At 36.7% G+C, this 15,435-nt stretch overlaps 1 protein-coding gene across 1 annotated transcript; it reads right to left on the bottom strand.

Moving 5' to 3' along the window:
- Window positions 1-3,224: 3,224 nt before the first annotated feature.
- Window positions 3,225-7,950, bottom strand: LOC121256430 (anthranilate phosphoribosyltransferase). The gene is given in 11 exon segments (XM_041157223.1): window positions 3,225-3,589; window positions 4,008-4,093; window positions 4,225-4,348; window positions 4,559-4,666; window positions 4,956-5,037; window positions 5,799-5,851; window positions 5,968-6,051; window positions 6,337-6,494; window positions 6,600-6,962; window positions 6,965-7,078; window positions 7,418-7,950. Coding segments are annotated over 11 exon segments (1,770 nt in total). The 5' UTR covers window positions 7,794-7,950; the 3' UTR covers window positions 3,225-3,367.
- Between the last annotated feature and the right edge of the window lie 7,485 nt (window positions 7,951-15,435).

Below are 15,435 nucleotides of genomic sequence, written 5' to 3'. Positions count from 1 at the left end.
CGACATTTTGCGTTTCTCTTTTAATTAATTAGTATACATTATTAGTATGTATACTAATATATATTAATTACATTTTATGCTCTAATACTAATACTATTAAAATCGAAAAATCGGACCGGAACCAATAAAACCAGAAGTAGCAGTTTAGAAGGGTAACCGGTGCGTAATTAGTTTTCGAAAATGTAAAACCGATACATACCAATTCAAGCCTAAATTTTGTCTAAAACCGAATCGAACTGGACCGGTTACACCCCTAGCGAACACTAAAATTAATAACAATTTTTTAACAATATTGTATAAAACTCGTATAGACGTGTAGACTTATTTACCTTCGTATTTATTTTGATAATAAAGTACCAAATTATCAACAAGATTGCAATTACCTCTCCTCGCAAAATTTGGCCTAAAAATATATTGCAAATCAACCAGCCGAACCAACAATTGACCCGCATAGTAATATTTTTGTTGAATATAAAATAAGATTTGGGTTATGTTTATTAATTGGATATTTATTATCAAATTTATTTTACCATAATATATTTGTCCTTTTGTATAATTCATAAGTCATGCTGAAAAAAATATATTGTTGTAATTTATCTTTAAGAAAAAAAAAATTTGAGATGAAATGAAACCATCTCTATTTCCAAACAATAGCCATGTTTGGATTGGCGGTGGTTTCATCACAGCCAAAATATTTTTCATAAAGATGATCTTAAACTCCCAAACATTCAAATCTTACTCAAATTTTCATAAATATCAAAATTCAAAATATATTTTCGGAAATAATATTTTAAACAAAGAAAATTCAGAAACAGCAGCCACTCTCTTGTGCCGGCCGAGTTTTGCTGCCAGGTACTCTGGAGTGCCTGTCAGCCACGGCCATAGTGCTTGGTCGCTCATAGGCAGCCTGATCTGGGCTGCCGTAGGCAACCAAACGATGGTAGCCATGGCTGCCACTAGATTGCAATATATTCATTTTTTTTCTTAGGAAACTTTAATTATTTTTTTTTATTATTTATCAAACATCTGAAAACCAAATCTCAAACTCGTCTTACAATTACTCACCAGCAATCAGCATTTCTCACTGATTTGCATCTCATTTTACGTTGGCCATACATCCATAACTTAGCATGGCACTAACCAACGCAAAAGCATGAATTGCCATCCTCACTAAGGTGGTTGAGTTAGACTACAAGGTTTCTTTTTTTTTTTTTTTCAAAAAGCCATTGCTAATAAAATACTTTTAAAATCTAAAAGAATGCCATATTTTTTTTTTTTTTTTTTTTTTTTTGGGCCATAGCAAGACTAACATTTTTTCGAATCAAACAAGTTTGTTTAGGTCAATCAAATTCAGGTTATGTATAAGTTAACCTGACCCAAAACCAAATAGCTAAACAAGTCAGACATTTTAACTTCAATCTGACAAATATATCAAGTGATATGACAACTCTTTTAATTTATCAATGAATATATTAATAAATAAATGAGTTTGGGCCGACACAACACAGCCTAATATGATAGATTCGATTCAACAGATAACTTAGCATGACTTTGTTCCCTCCTAAAGATCTTCCCACTACTAATCAGAGGGGCGTTGGAGCTTCAACCAATGTTTTGAATACCGTACCGGACACCGTACCGGTCAAGGCACTGGAACGAAATATTTCGGTATCGGTACCGTTTCGGGGTAGCGTTTCGGGATAACATTTCGGGATAGTCGATCTATAAATAAATTATATATATAAATATATATATAAATTATATTCTAAAACAATAGTCTATATATAAATAAATTATATACAAATACATATATATATAAATTATAAATAGTCTAGTCTGAATTGAGGGTTAAAAAATAAGTTTGTAGTTTGAAAAACGAAAAAAAAAAAAAAAAACACAGGCCGAAATATCGGCCGGTACCGGCCGAAATATAGGCCGGTACAGACCGAAATTTAAGCCGGTATGACCGGTACCGGCCGGTACGGCCGGTATTTTGGCCGGTACGGAACAGGTATAGTACCTGTACCGGCCGGACGGCCGAAACGAAAAATTTCGGCCGTACCGGCCGGTACGGTACGAAATTTAAAACTGTGGCTTCAACTCCTCTCCACCTATCCGGTCTTCTCCGTTCCGTTAGTTTTTTTTTCATGTTTTATGGAAATAGCACAAAGATGGGCCGATCTATTACTTTCTGGCCACCTACAAACGTCACGTGCTGCTCCACAGCACTCCCCAATTGTCAAACCTTCGACTTATGGAAGAAATTCATCCATACGAGTAGCGCGAGTCTCACGTGCGGCCTAAGTTGCGCATGAGATCCACACACCGCTGAGCCACGATGTGCATTCTACCACCATGCGAAGCATAAATGGGATCAACAACCACATCCAACCAACTTCTCACCAGCTATGGCGTGTGATCCCCACTCGTCTTCATGGTCACTGACGACTGTTGCCGACACATCGGACCGTCTATCAGATGCTATTTTCCTATATTTCCACTTCTCCTAACCAAAAATCATGAGAATAAAGGAAGAGTTTCTTTCAACCAAACCGGGCCAACAAAGTGTAGCACAACACAATCTACTGCAACTTTTGGTCGTAGTTTCACAGTCCAATTTTCATACTGCAAAAAAAACCGCTTTAAGCGATTTTCCCTCGTGTGAAATGAGTGGGAGCCAAGTCACTAGCTCCATATCCCCCTTTTTTTTTTTTCTTTTGCTTGTGTTGTATTAGCTGTTTGGGACTATTTTTGGGGCCTCCCACCCTTGTGATTCTTATATCTTGTAATTGTTTAATATATATACTATACTTGGTTATACAAGAAAATGGTTTACTTGAACTGAACCGAAAGTGACTCTAGGCATTCATATCTAATTTATCGATCTTGTCAAATTAGCAATATTGAAATGAAAGAGAAAAGATACGTGGAAAGTGAGTCTCTTTCAAAGCTAACACAATAAGCAACCGTTCATTGGCCACGATCAACAAGGCAGATAAATGTAAACAGGCATAAGTCTTGCCACCTGTCACTGGATAATAAACTTAAAAAAAGGAACAAAAATACTAGAGAGATATTTTAATGTGATTGGCACCAGGTGTCCGAAACAAAGTGTTGACCAATCATGGGTGCACAGGCATTCAGTAAAGAGTTTCCCACAAGAACACCTCGAGTAACTCAATGGAAAATTCCCCTAGGTCCCTAGAAATTGATTACACTGCTAGAGAGACAAATAACAAAGACCTATTATTCACCTTTCCCTTTCATTGTTTATCACATTGTCGACTGACATGTAAAAGACAAAATTACAGAGCTAATTCTACGGTAAAACATATTTCAAAGAAAGCAAGCACTAGTTGTGCATAGTTTACCTCACTTTTAGAGAGATCTTTATGTAATTTAAGAGCCTTTTTAAAGCCTTGCCACTGTCAATGGCCTCTCTGGCTCTATCCAGCGCCACAGATATGTCCTCTGCGCCATCACATCCCAGCAAGTGATCCACCATTCCAGCATTTAAGACAATACGATCATATGTGGGTCCCTTTTCACCACGAAGAGCTGCTAAACCCAACTCAATATTCTTTGAGACCTGAACTCGCAGAATTTAAACTAGTCATACAACCAGTGCCTTATTAAAAAGAAAAAGGCCAGAAAAAGAGAATAAAGGCTTTGAAACAAAAAAAAAAAAAAAACTAAAAACAGAAACAAAAAGGGAGTCATGGAACCCACATCAGTAGAACTACAGAATTATAATTCATTCTACTATATAGTAGCTAGATTCTAAATCTACCCTCATCCAGTTGAGTAATTTTTACAGTTCATAGAACCAGTTCCTTTCCCTTGACTGTCCAAATGCAAGTTTACATATATAACAGGTTGGGAGGTAGAAGACAGAAGTATTTATTGTTGGGGGTACAGCTGTGAACATATATTCATCAAAAGCAAGGTTGGATGATAAGCTATGCAAGACGAGAAAAGAAAACACAAAAGAACTAAAAAAATTCTACCGATCTATCGGTTCTTGGACTATCGGTAGGCTCGAAACCATAGTCCTTGGCATTAACCTCAACATTGAAACTCTCACGTGACACCCCTGCAACACCGAAATTTCATGTTTCAGTATAAATGCTAGAAGAATATAAGCTGGAATCTCAATCTATATATACACACAGAAATGACAACAAATGGCAAGTAATGAAGATAAGGTAACAAAAAGATGCAAACCATCAACTTCACAAGCAGACACCATGCTCAGTGACCGGAAACCTGAACAGTAGTTCACTGGGAAACCTTTAGTAATGTGTGCTGACCGCAATCTCGTTGTCATTGAGAGGGCACCTTCCTCCCCCTAAACCAACAACATAACCAGCTTATAACAAGTTATTTTGGACTCAATGGTTCATCCGAACTTGCTAAATTATGCAAACCATTTTGACATTAAATGTGATGAAAAAAACCTACTTTTAATTAGAAGATTAGCTTTCAATGCAAGCTTGATAAAGTTTAGTATTTCAAAAAAAATAATGGCACCATACCATTTAAAAGGAAAATTTCTGACCTTCACCACCAAGCCAGAATGAACACCTCTTCTCTTCATAAGCATCAACAGTGGCTCCTCATAACCATCATGATAAAACCCAGCAATGATTGCTTCCTTCCCTTGAGCCTATCAAAAAATGACACATTTTTTACATTCTGGACAGCCAACCTCTTTATACCTATATCAGGTGGCAGTCAATATTATCTTAAATAAAAGTCTGAAATACACATGTAAGAGACATGCATATTGCATTAAACCAAACTAATTTACCTCAGAATCTCAGATATTAGTAGTAAACCAGTGACAAATTTTTGAAGTGCCATTCAAGTTTCCCCACTCAGCAAAGTATTTATCAAGCAGAAATGACCATCAGTAAAAGCTAATAACACCAGCATTAAATAATAGTGTGGCTCACCTTAACGAATTGCTGAATCTTTTCAGTTGTTGCCATAGGGGGACGCTTTTTTATATGCTCCCTCAAGCCAGTCAATGAATATCTGCAATAATAGTATTTTTAGTACCTATGAAAATCTGCAGCAATCATAAAATATTGTTATTTAGCATCATTCTCTTTGGATTCAGAAAACATTTTTTTTTATAAGTAAACAATTTTATTAATCAATGAATAGGCATAGCCAAGTACCTTTGGATTCAGAAAACATGACTGATTGAAACTAGAGCACACCTAGATAATGCTGAAAGATAATGTTTTTCTATTAAGGATGTAGTAGGAAATCCCTCGCAACACCAATCTACATTAGAAGACGGGAAATAACTTAACTAACAGACCACCAAGTGAGTGCATCCATAACTACATTTTAAAATTAAACTAAGGAAAGAGATATGTTGGAACTATAGCCTAAGCAAGACAGACCAGAAAGGGATTAAATTATTGGTGGTTGCATTCTCATCTTTGACCTAGTTAATTTCAAGAAAGACAATTTCTTGATGGAAAGAAAGAAAGCGCCAAATTCAAAGAAGGCGCTCTACTAACATGAGGAAAAGCAAGAAATTTTCGTTATAAGAGAAATAGAAGCAAGAACTTTTACGGATACATAAGTTCTCGGAGTACAAATCTCAGCTCCTTAAAGTAGCCAGTGTGCTTTAAAGCCAGTGGAAACATAGTCAAATTGAGATGACATTACAGTTGTTCAAGCAACAGGAACCTCACTCATCTTCATTATCCAATTGAAACTGCCACACAAAAAAGGGCAAAGAGAAAGGCTTGAAATATGAATATATGGTTAGATTTCCATACAGAGATGGGCGAGCTTCACGTTGACTTACGTAAGCAAAACCAACCTCCTCATCCTGAAATAACAATTTCATAAGTTCAAACAAATAAATTAATAGAATAACCAAGGCCCACAATACAAAAAGATGTATGATCGTGAAGGATGCAAAATAGAAGTTCGAACCACAGAGACCTCAAGAAGATATTTCGCCTGCAATGGGGATAAGCTCGTATTTGCACCCATAAAATTCAGCATTTGTTCTTCTGTTATGCCCCCTGAACAAAGAATGGCATTCAAATGTTCAACAGCCGAACCACGACAAGCTAAAAAGAGAATGCTTTTCATTCTCCAAAGAAAATCTACAATGAAGGCAATGTTCTCATTGCAGGGGAAGGTCAAAAAGGGTAAGTTACAGGAGGCTTTCACTCGTCTGCATTCATTTCCAATGGAAAATTCCTTTATAAATTGAAATGCATTACTGGCAACACGAATGCATTATAAAAAATTCATACTTTAAAGAATAAAAGAGAATAAATTAATTCAGGTACGCTGAGGGCTGACCTTTGGTGGCATCCATTCAACTCCATGAAGTAAGCAAGCTTCACCATAACAGGATCTAACTGCAGCAACAAACAATGTGCTCCTGAAGTAACGTGTGTTCCCATCATAAGGTTCACCATAATGAGTCAACGATCTAACATCAGCAACAGGAGGTGGACCTATAATTAGATGAATAATGAACCAAAGGAAAGTACATATTCAAATTAGAATGCCCAACTATTGACAAGCCAACTTTAACTGACTAATGAAAGTAAAACATATACCAAGTTCATCATCAAATGCTAGGCAGTATGCCTTTAATTCACGATCAGTTTCCCTGTTCATACGTTGACCGATTAGAAAGGCTGAAAGCAATGACTCACTTACTCCTGAAGACTCATTTTCTACGTTCAATGGAAGAACATCATGTAAAACACCTTGGACCTCCTCATATCCAAGATGGCCTCCTGCCAAAACTTCCCTTAGGGCACCAACCAATCTCATTTCACTAGAGCTATTGCCGAGATATTGTGGCCCAATAGAACTCCCTACTCCCATTATAGAGCCCTCAGGATCGGCAATGAAGATTACATCATGTGGAAGCACTCGAACCAGGAGCGGCCAGAAGGTGTCCATAGCACGCCTTTCCCTTCACTCCATTGGGTTGCTTCTGGAAAGGCATTTGTGCGGATCGTCATTGCCGCAAAAAAAGCCCCAAGCTGTGATTTGGAAACTTCATCCTCATCTTTGAGATCTCCCTTAGCTATTACACGGAAAACAATAAAAGCACATTTAGGCCTGATTAAAAGCTAAGTGACAATATCACTATACACAGAATTTAAGAACTATAGCTTAGATATCTCGGACCCATATCGATCCATTCTAGTATTCCGTTTAGTTAGCCATAAAGAGCGATATTGTCTTAAGAAATGCAGTTTCAGACGTCAAGTCCAAGCTCTTGAGTCATAAAATCAGTGGTAATTAGATAATGAAGTTCAAGCAATACTCGCTTAATTGAAACCGGAAACACCATCAAACTTCTGAAAACAATGAAGTTTTCCAGGAAATTAACCTAGTATCAAATTTAAAAAATATACATCACCTGATTTTAAGATGGTGTCCAAGACCTTAAAAGCCTGGTCCTCGCCGAGCGGCCTGGTCTGTGTGGGCCCGGTGCAAACCCGAGCTTGGGCATCAAGCACCGTCTGATTCGGCTTCGGAAACTGCGAGCGACGGTAGGAAGACGAAAGAGCAGGGTTCCGGATATCGGACTCCGTGAGCCCTAATTGGTCGATGGTGGCGGAGTCCAATACGGATTTAACGATCAAAGAGGGCTGTCGTGGAATCCGAGGGCCGAGATATTTTGAGGAGAATCGAAGAGAAGTTCGGATATGCGACTGTGTGGAATCACGAGGTCTGTTGTTGTGAACGGTAGAGATGATTGGGAGAGAAGGTTCTGGATTGAGAAGAACTTTCATGGTGGCCTACCGGTATGCACTCTCTCTTCTCTGTCTCGCTCTAATGGCAGGGTATGCTTAATCCTTGAAGATCAGGTGAGGAGGTTAGAAGAAGTTGGTTAAATCTACTCAGCGTAAACCTTTGCTTTTGCCGTTCGCAGGAAGCCGGACGCTGTTCAAAAGTGATCGTCAGGACCGTCTAGCGGACCTAGCCAGCTCCGCACTGTATCCGCCAGCTGGATTGAAATGAAAACGAAGAGCGTCGAAACGAGATAAAAAGAGATGAAGTAAGATTAAAGTTAAAAAATTAAATAAAATATTATTAAAATATTATTTTTAATATTATTTTTTATTTTAAAATTTAAAAAAATTAAATTATTTATTTTATTTTATGTGAAAATTTAAAAAAATTATAATGATGAAATGAAATGAAATAAAATATTTTTTGAAAAATGAGGTAAAATAAGGAGCGTTTTTCAAGTCTCTTTCTACTTTAATAAAGTTAAAATAATTTTGTATTTATTATTTTTATATAATGGTTTTTCTTTTCCTTTAAAAGTTAAAAAGCAGCCTATAACGGCTATAAATATGAACCAATGAAGTCAATTTCAATTTCATCATCTTAATTACTTGTACCACGCCCACTAGCCCTTATCTTCATAACCTGTACGGTTTGAAATCACCAAAGTAAAGATGCCACTTTACTCTTATTCAAAATCAAATTCACATTGTATTAACCATCATTTTCTCTATATTAATAAAATATTAATATTTAATTATTTTTAATATATTTTTAATGCATATATTAAATCTATCAAATCAGTTTCATTTTGATTATTTTTAAATGGTAATATTATATACAGTTATAAAATATATAAGTATCGTACAATCGTTTTGAAAAAGAATAAAATTTACTATTAAAAAATTAATATTTTTTCATACAGGTCACGTATTTATTATTTTTTGTTAAGTTATGGAAAATGATAGGAAAGTAATCGGTGCATAATCAGTTCTTGAAAATGCAAAATTGGTGCATACCAATTCGGTCCCAAATTTTGTTTAAAATTGCACCAAACCGAACCAGTTACACCCCTACTCCCACGCACCCCATCAGTTATTTCGTCCATGTTTAGAGCGCAAGATATTACCAATCCTAAAAACACTTCAATCAGCCAAATCACTTGGTCTTGGAGGCAGCAATAACCCATACGCCTTAAGAGCGCTTTCAATGGCTTTTGTATTATACAAAAATGTAAATTATTTAAAGAACTGCTCTAAAAAGAGTTCCATCTGATTATGTAAAAAGAATTTTAAAATACAATTAGCTACAATAACCCGCTACATGCAGCGGGTACTGTTCATCCTGTAAAAAATTTTATTATTGATATTTCATTTACTCCCTCATTTTCTTTTACTTTGATTTTTATCATGTAAGCAAATTCTTTTTATTGTTCATCATTTAAAACACATATATATTTCATTTTCTTCTAAAAAAATGTCTTGGAAATATTTTTAAACCAGTTTTTTCATATTTTGATTGTATTTTTAATTTTTATTTGGCTTATATATTTTTGTTTTACGTGTATAGGATTGAATTATTTAAAATTTTATATAAAAACAAATTGCAAATATAAAAAATATACGGATATTGTAAATTTATTGGTAGAAATAAAATATTTAAAAAGAATAAAAAAGAATATTTAAATGACATAGAGAAAAAATAAATAAGTTGATGGATGACATATTATAAAAGTCAATATGTAAAATAGAAAAAATGAGTTTTGGTGAGGTATTTTAAAAGATAAATAATCCATTGGAAGTGCTCTAGTTGATGTAGACATATTACATATAGGGTAAGGAATGGCTTGATCTTCTGTAAAGCTTATGTGCATACTAACCTTGCATTACAAACTGTTTTAAACAGGTATGAGCTGGCATATAGATAGAAACAGAATATGGAAAAGACTAGTATGGTGTTTAACAGAAATGTTAGTGATACTATGCAAGAGGATATCAAGAATCTGTGGGGTGGAAGTGTTATATAGCAGTATGAAAAATACTTAGGTTTGCCACCAATGATTGGGAGGACGAAATCTACTGCTTTCTTTGAAATCAAGTCAAGAGTATGGAAAAAATTGTAATGTTGGAAGGAAAAACAACTATCCCAAGGAGGAAATGAAGTGTTACTCAAGGCAGTGGCTTTATCCATACCAACTTGTGCTATGAGTTGCTTCAAACTACCTGATTGCCTCTTTAAAGAACTTGAGAGTTTGATGGCAAAATTATGGTGGGGCAGAACTAACAGCCATAAAAAGATCCACTGGGTTAGTTGGAAGAAAATGTGCAAATCTAAGTTCCAAGGGGGGCTAGGTTTCAAGGATCTTAAACTGTTCAACACAGCCCTTCTTGCCAAACAAGGATAGAGGCTTGTTACTCAAACTGGTTCCCTATTGTATCAAGTCTTTAAAGCAAGATAGTTTCCTAGAACATATTTTTTGGAATCAAAGCTTAGCCACAATCCTTCCTATGCTTGGAGAGGAATTGGGGAAACAATATCACTTCTCTTACTAGGATGTCAAATGAGAGTAGAGAATGGAAAGACTATAAGGATTTGGCATGATCCTTGGATTCCTGGCTACAGGAACTTGCTTTATGAGCAAACAAGAGTAGAGATGTAGGAAGGAATATTAGAAACTGTGGACTCTCTTATTAACTTGGAAACTGGATGGTGGGATACTCAAAAAGTACGAGCTCTCTTCAATCCAATACTAGCAGAGAAGATTCTGAGAATAGTTATTTGTCCTGTGGGATATGAAGATAGGTGGATGTGGACTGAAGAGAGAATGTGAGTATAGTGTTCGAAGTGCATACAAACTACTACAAAATGGCATTAATGACTTAGAAAGGCAGAGCTCAAACAACAGCAATCTGTATAGCTTATGGAGAGCAATTTGGAAGATGAAGGTGCCATTGAAAATTAGGATCTTTGCGTGGAAACTATGCAAAGATTGTTTGCCAACCTGTTCTAACCTACTTAAGAAACATGTTGACCTTGATCCCAAATGCAGTATGTGTTATGAGCAGGTTGAAGACTTGAGCCATGCCATTGTTTTTTGTCCTCAGTTGGCTGAGTTTTGGAAAGGTCGTCTGCCTAGTCTATTTGATATCCCAAAACCTATCTATTTCATTGATCTAATCCAACATGTGCACAATACTGGTACAACAAATGAATTGCAGAATTTCTTCTTGATAGCATGGAGTTTTTGGTTTAGGAGAAATAAAAAGTTACATGATGTTGTCATCCTTTCTACCAAAAAAGTTGTTGATCATGCCTTATCAATCCAAAGTAGTTATGTTTTTCTCTCTCAACAAAAAAGCACAAACCTGACTAATTATCATTGCCATTAGGGTCCTCCTCCAACGGGTTTTCTAAAAATTAATATTGATGAGGCTTTTTTCTTTGATCAAAAGAAAGCAGGAATTGGAGCAGTGCTTCGAGATGAAAGAGTGGATGTTATCTTTGCAGCCAGCAAGGTAGAATTCTATATTGAAGAACCAGAAACTGTCGAGCTAGTGGCAGTACTAAGAGGCCTTCAGCTATGTCTCCAATCTGGTATCACAAAGCCGATGGTGGAATCAGACTGCAAGTTGGTAGTGGACAATCTGCAACAAGAGTCATCACAAACTGCATGAAGTCTAGAAAACTTGATATCAGAAGTTAAAAGATTAATGTCTCTCTTTGATGTTTGTTTATGTCAACATGTTAATCGATTTGGTAACTGTGTTGCTCATAAGTTAGCTAGAATGGCATGGAATGTGGATGATTTGATTGTGTGGGGGGATTATATACCTGAGTTTATTGCCCATGTTATTTAAGTTGATAAGATATCCTGTAATCCTTGATGAAATATAGATGAAAGTCATTTCTTATTAAAAAAAAAAAACCTAATTACAAGGGGAATGAAAACTAGACAAAGCTATACATGAAAAGAAAACAACTGATGCTAACGGTTACATTACTTACACAATATACTAGAATTTCATTGGAAGAAGATCTCAGCAGTGACAATGATAATTTTCTCTTCCTTCCTCCCTCAAGCTCAAGGTAGAACAAGACTGACACAGAGCTTGTTTCGATTTGGCTCAAACTTTGGCTTGCACAAAGCTTTGGTGAAAATATCAACAACTTGATCTTGACCGTAGATGTGAGCCAAGGAAATGATACCGCAGACAAGTTGTTCTCTGATAAAATGAACATCTATCTCAATGTGTTTCATGTGATGGCGGAAAACTGGGTTCTTAGCTATATTGATTGCACTGATGTTATCACAATACAAAGTGGGTGCAGGTATCATATAGTCGAGACTGTAAAAAAATGTGCATAAACCACATCAATTCATATTTGTAGTTGCTAAAGCTTGGTATTCAACATTTACCATTAATTGAGATACTGATTTGCTTTTAGGCTCCCCATGAAAGTAAATTGTTGTCCATATAAACAGCACACCCCTTCATGGAGGGGTGATCATCTTTGGATCCTGCCCAGTCAACATTATAGAAACCTTATAAGGCAGAAATTGGAGAGAAGAGAAGACCAAGAAGAATTATTCCCTTTAAATAATGGAAAATATGCTTAACAGCAAGAAGATGAAGATCACTTTAACTTTGCATAAACTAAGAAAGTGGACAACATAAGCAATGTCCAGTCGTGTTAATGTGAGATATTGAAGTGTCACAACTATTTGTTTGTTGAGAGTGGAGCCAGATAAGGGAATGCCATCGGTAGCAGAAATTTGAGCACCAGACACCAAAGGAGTGGAAACAGCTTTAGCACCATTAAAACCAAAATGTTGGAGGATAGAGAAAAGATAATGTAATGACCAGGCCCAATACTTTTAAGGTCGGAATATTGTTAAATTTTATTGGGTCTAAATTATATTTAATGGGCTATATTGGATAAGCCTACGACCGATAAATTATTGAGGTTAATCAGGAGTTTTAATTAGGCTCAATAACTAGGTTAAGTCTCATTTATTTTTATTGAACAAGTTAAACTCCTTTTAGAATTTAAAAATTGACTAGTAGAAATTTATTTCAATTTAAAATATCACTGATTGAAGTTTTCTACACAATCTCAATCACTCACAACCATACGTTAAATGAACTATTTAATTGTTAAAGTATATCTTTATTTTAAACTCATGAGCACTATCCGAGTCCAAATCGAACTTTACAACACCTCTCCCAATTTCTCTATATACCTTTTCCCTTTCCGTTTGTTAATTTCCCAATCCGGAGCACCAAACTCTCGTCCATGCCATTGCACACAACCTAGCCTTCCTCCCTTCTAATTTTCTTCTTCCATCACACGGTCAGCCCTCCTGTACTTCTTGGTTTGATATTTGTCACACTTCAGCACATCTATCGGAATGGGTCGAGGCCACTATAGGCTTTGGTTTGGGGTAATAAAGATTTAGAGGTATGAGCTCAGGAGCTTTTATGGGTCGGACTAGGATGTTTAACGTTTTCTTTACTTAGTTTTATTGTATTTCTCTATATGGACTAGGTTTGTCTTAGTAAGCCCAATTGTTTTATTCTCATTTATGTTTATTTTGCTGTGAGGACTTAAAAGGCCCATGGCCTCTACTTAGCTCTACGTAGGATTTGTAGGATTTCCATGGGAGTATATATACTTAAATGCTTAATAGTGTAATGCATCCTGGAATGTTCAAGAACTTATCTATTTTCTCTCAATTGTTCTCCCATTTTCTCTGGAGGAGCTCCCCTCGAAGAAAGCAAGCTATTTTATTTTATCTTTTTAAGTGATCTGTTACAATTAGTATCAGAGAGACACCGATCTCTTTGCCATCAAAACCTATGAAAGAAAAAAATCTTGCATCATTGCTCAAAAGCAAAGAACTAATAGAACAAAATCAACAACATTGTGAAGTTATCTTGCAAAATTTAAGAGAATATCATAACAATTTCCATGAAAATCTAAGCCATTTGGAGCATGAAGTTGGTGTGATGCAGAAAGATGACGAACCAACTACGGTTACAAATATAGAGAAAGGTCCAAACGCAATTACCGACAATGGCACAGTAAGAATGGCCTCGTCGAATACTTCATCGAGGAAGAGGAAGGCCGAATATCTAGTAAAACCTCTCTTCCTCTCTCTCTAGCATGGTAGAGACATTAGCTTTTTCACTCAAATTCCCTAACAACCATCCAAGTCTTTACCACCCTCCGGAACCCTCAGCTGAATCCATAACCCTCTTCTACATAACCTCTTTCTCCACCATCAGAATCCCGACACTTACTTCCAACACCCAGATAGGAGTTTGACCCCGATGGTGGTATCGACTTTCTGTTATTGCCACGAAAACCTAGCCGAACAATATTTCAACTCGTACATCTCCCTCATTTCTGTAGAAAAAATGATGGCTCTAACACTAGTTTAAGCTTTACACTTCACTTCACTCCATCACCCCACCGTTATTTTCAAGCGCCTCCTTCCATCACCGTTATTTCCACTCCATCACCCTCCTTCCATTCCCACTGCTCGCAAAATCTTGTCATTGAATGTGTCCCCAAATACCAGTCAGTGCCTTTAGACTCCAACCCCTCCCTCTCGTCCAAAGACTCCAAACCTCAAGCAAACCTACACAATTCTCAGAAACTGGAACCCTAACCCTCCACGATCCCTTTCTTTCTTATGATTCGCTCCAAATAGTTCTTCAAATTAAACGGTGGCTTCCTCAAGGTCACTTAGCCTATCTCGAAGGAAACCTTCTTCTTCTTCCTCAAGGCCACCTACGAATTCTTCCAGAGTGACACATCGCGTACTGATGGTCTAGAAAAAGATGTCTCACTTTTGGAGTTGCAATCGAAGGTTGCAACCAAGGTCTGGGAACGGACCGACGTCCTCATGTGTTGGCGTACACAGATGATCCACGCCGTCGAGAGGAACATGGCCTTCCTGGTAGGTAGAAAGAAGGGGTTCACCAACTAGTGCATCGTTGCGGCGCAGCCTGACTTCATCAGCCGCAATATGGTGAAGTACGCCCCTGGGTTGAGCTACGAGTCAATCGTGGGCACCGAATGGGTAGTCTTCATGCCCACTATTCCTAGCAAAGGCGCCAAGCAGAAGATTGAATTTCAAGTGAGGAAAATATTGTGTGTTAACAAGGCCCTGCCAACCTCACCCATCAATATTGAAGATGCTACTCGCAGTGAAACTGAAATTGAGAAGGCTTTGCATGCTGGAATTGTGGAGCCTTCCATTGTTTTTCTTCATTTGGTAAGTCCATTTGTTTTTCTTTCTGTGGTAAAAAGTTTGTTGAGGCTAGATTTCCAAGTTGCAACACAAAATTGTTGGGTCAAAAACTAGGATGCAAATACAGGGGAGGTTAGTGCAGAAATGCTAGTCAATTTGGGAATTCCTTGGGAATGGTCTTGTTGCATGCCCAATGGGTTGCATTTGTGTCTTGCATCTGCTTTTGATTTCCATTTTAGAAAAATAAATATACCCGTGTTTGATAGGAATGGAATTAGTTTAAGCCAAGCCTTCTCCTCTTCCAATTTTCTTTAGAAGCAAGATCTAAAAATAGGTGTGCATTTGAGAAATTTATGTTACTTGGGTCTTGACAATGACAATCTTGA

This window comes from Juglans microcarpa x Juglans regia, chromosome 3D (assembly GCF_004785595.1).
Source record: "Juglans microcarpa x Juglans regia isolate MS1-56 chromosome 3D, Jm3101_v1.0, whole genome shotgun sequence".
NCBI lineage: Eukaryota > Viridiplantae > Streptophyta > Magnoliopsida > Fagales > Juglandaceae > Juglans > Juglans microcarpa x Juglans regia.
The sequence above is the reverse complement of the archived record's forward strand: the minus strand, read 5'-3'. Positions and strand labels throughout refer to the sequence as shown.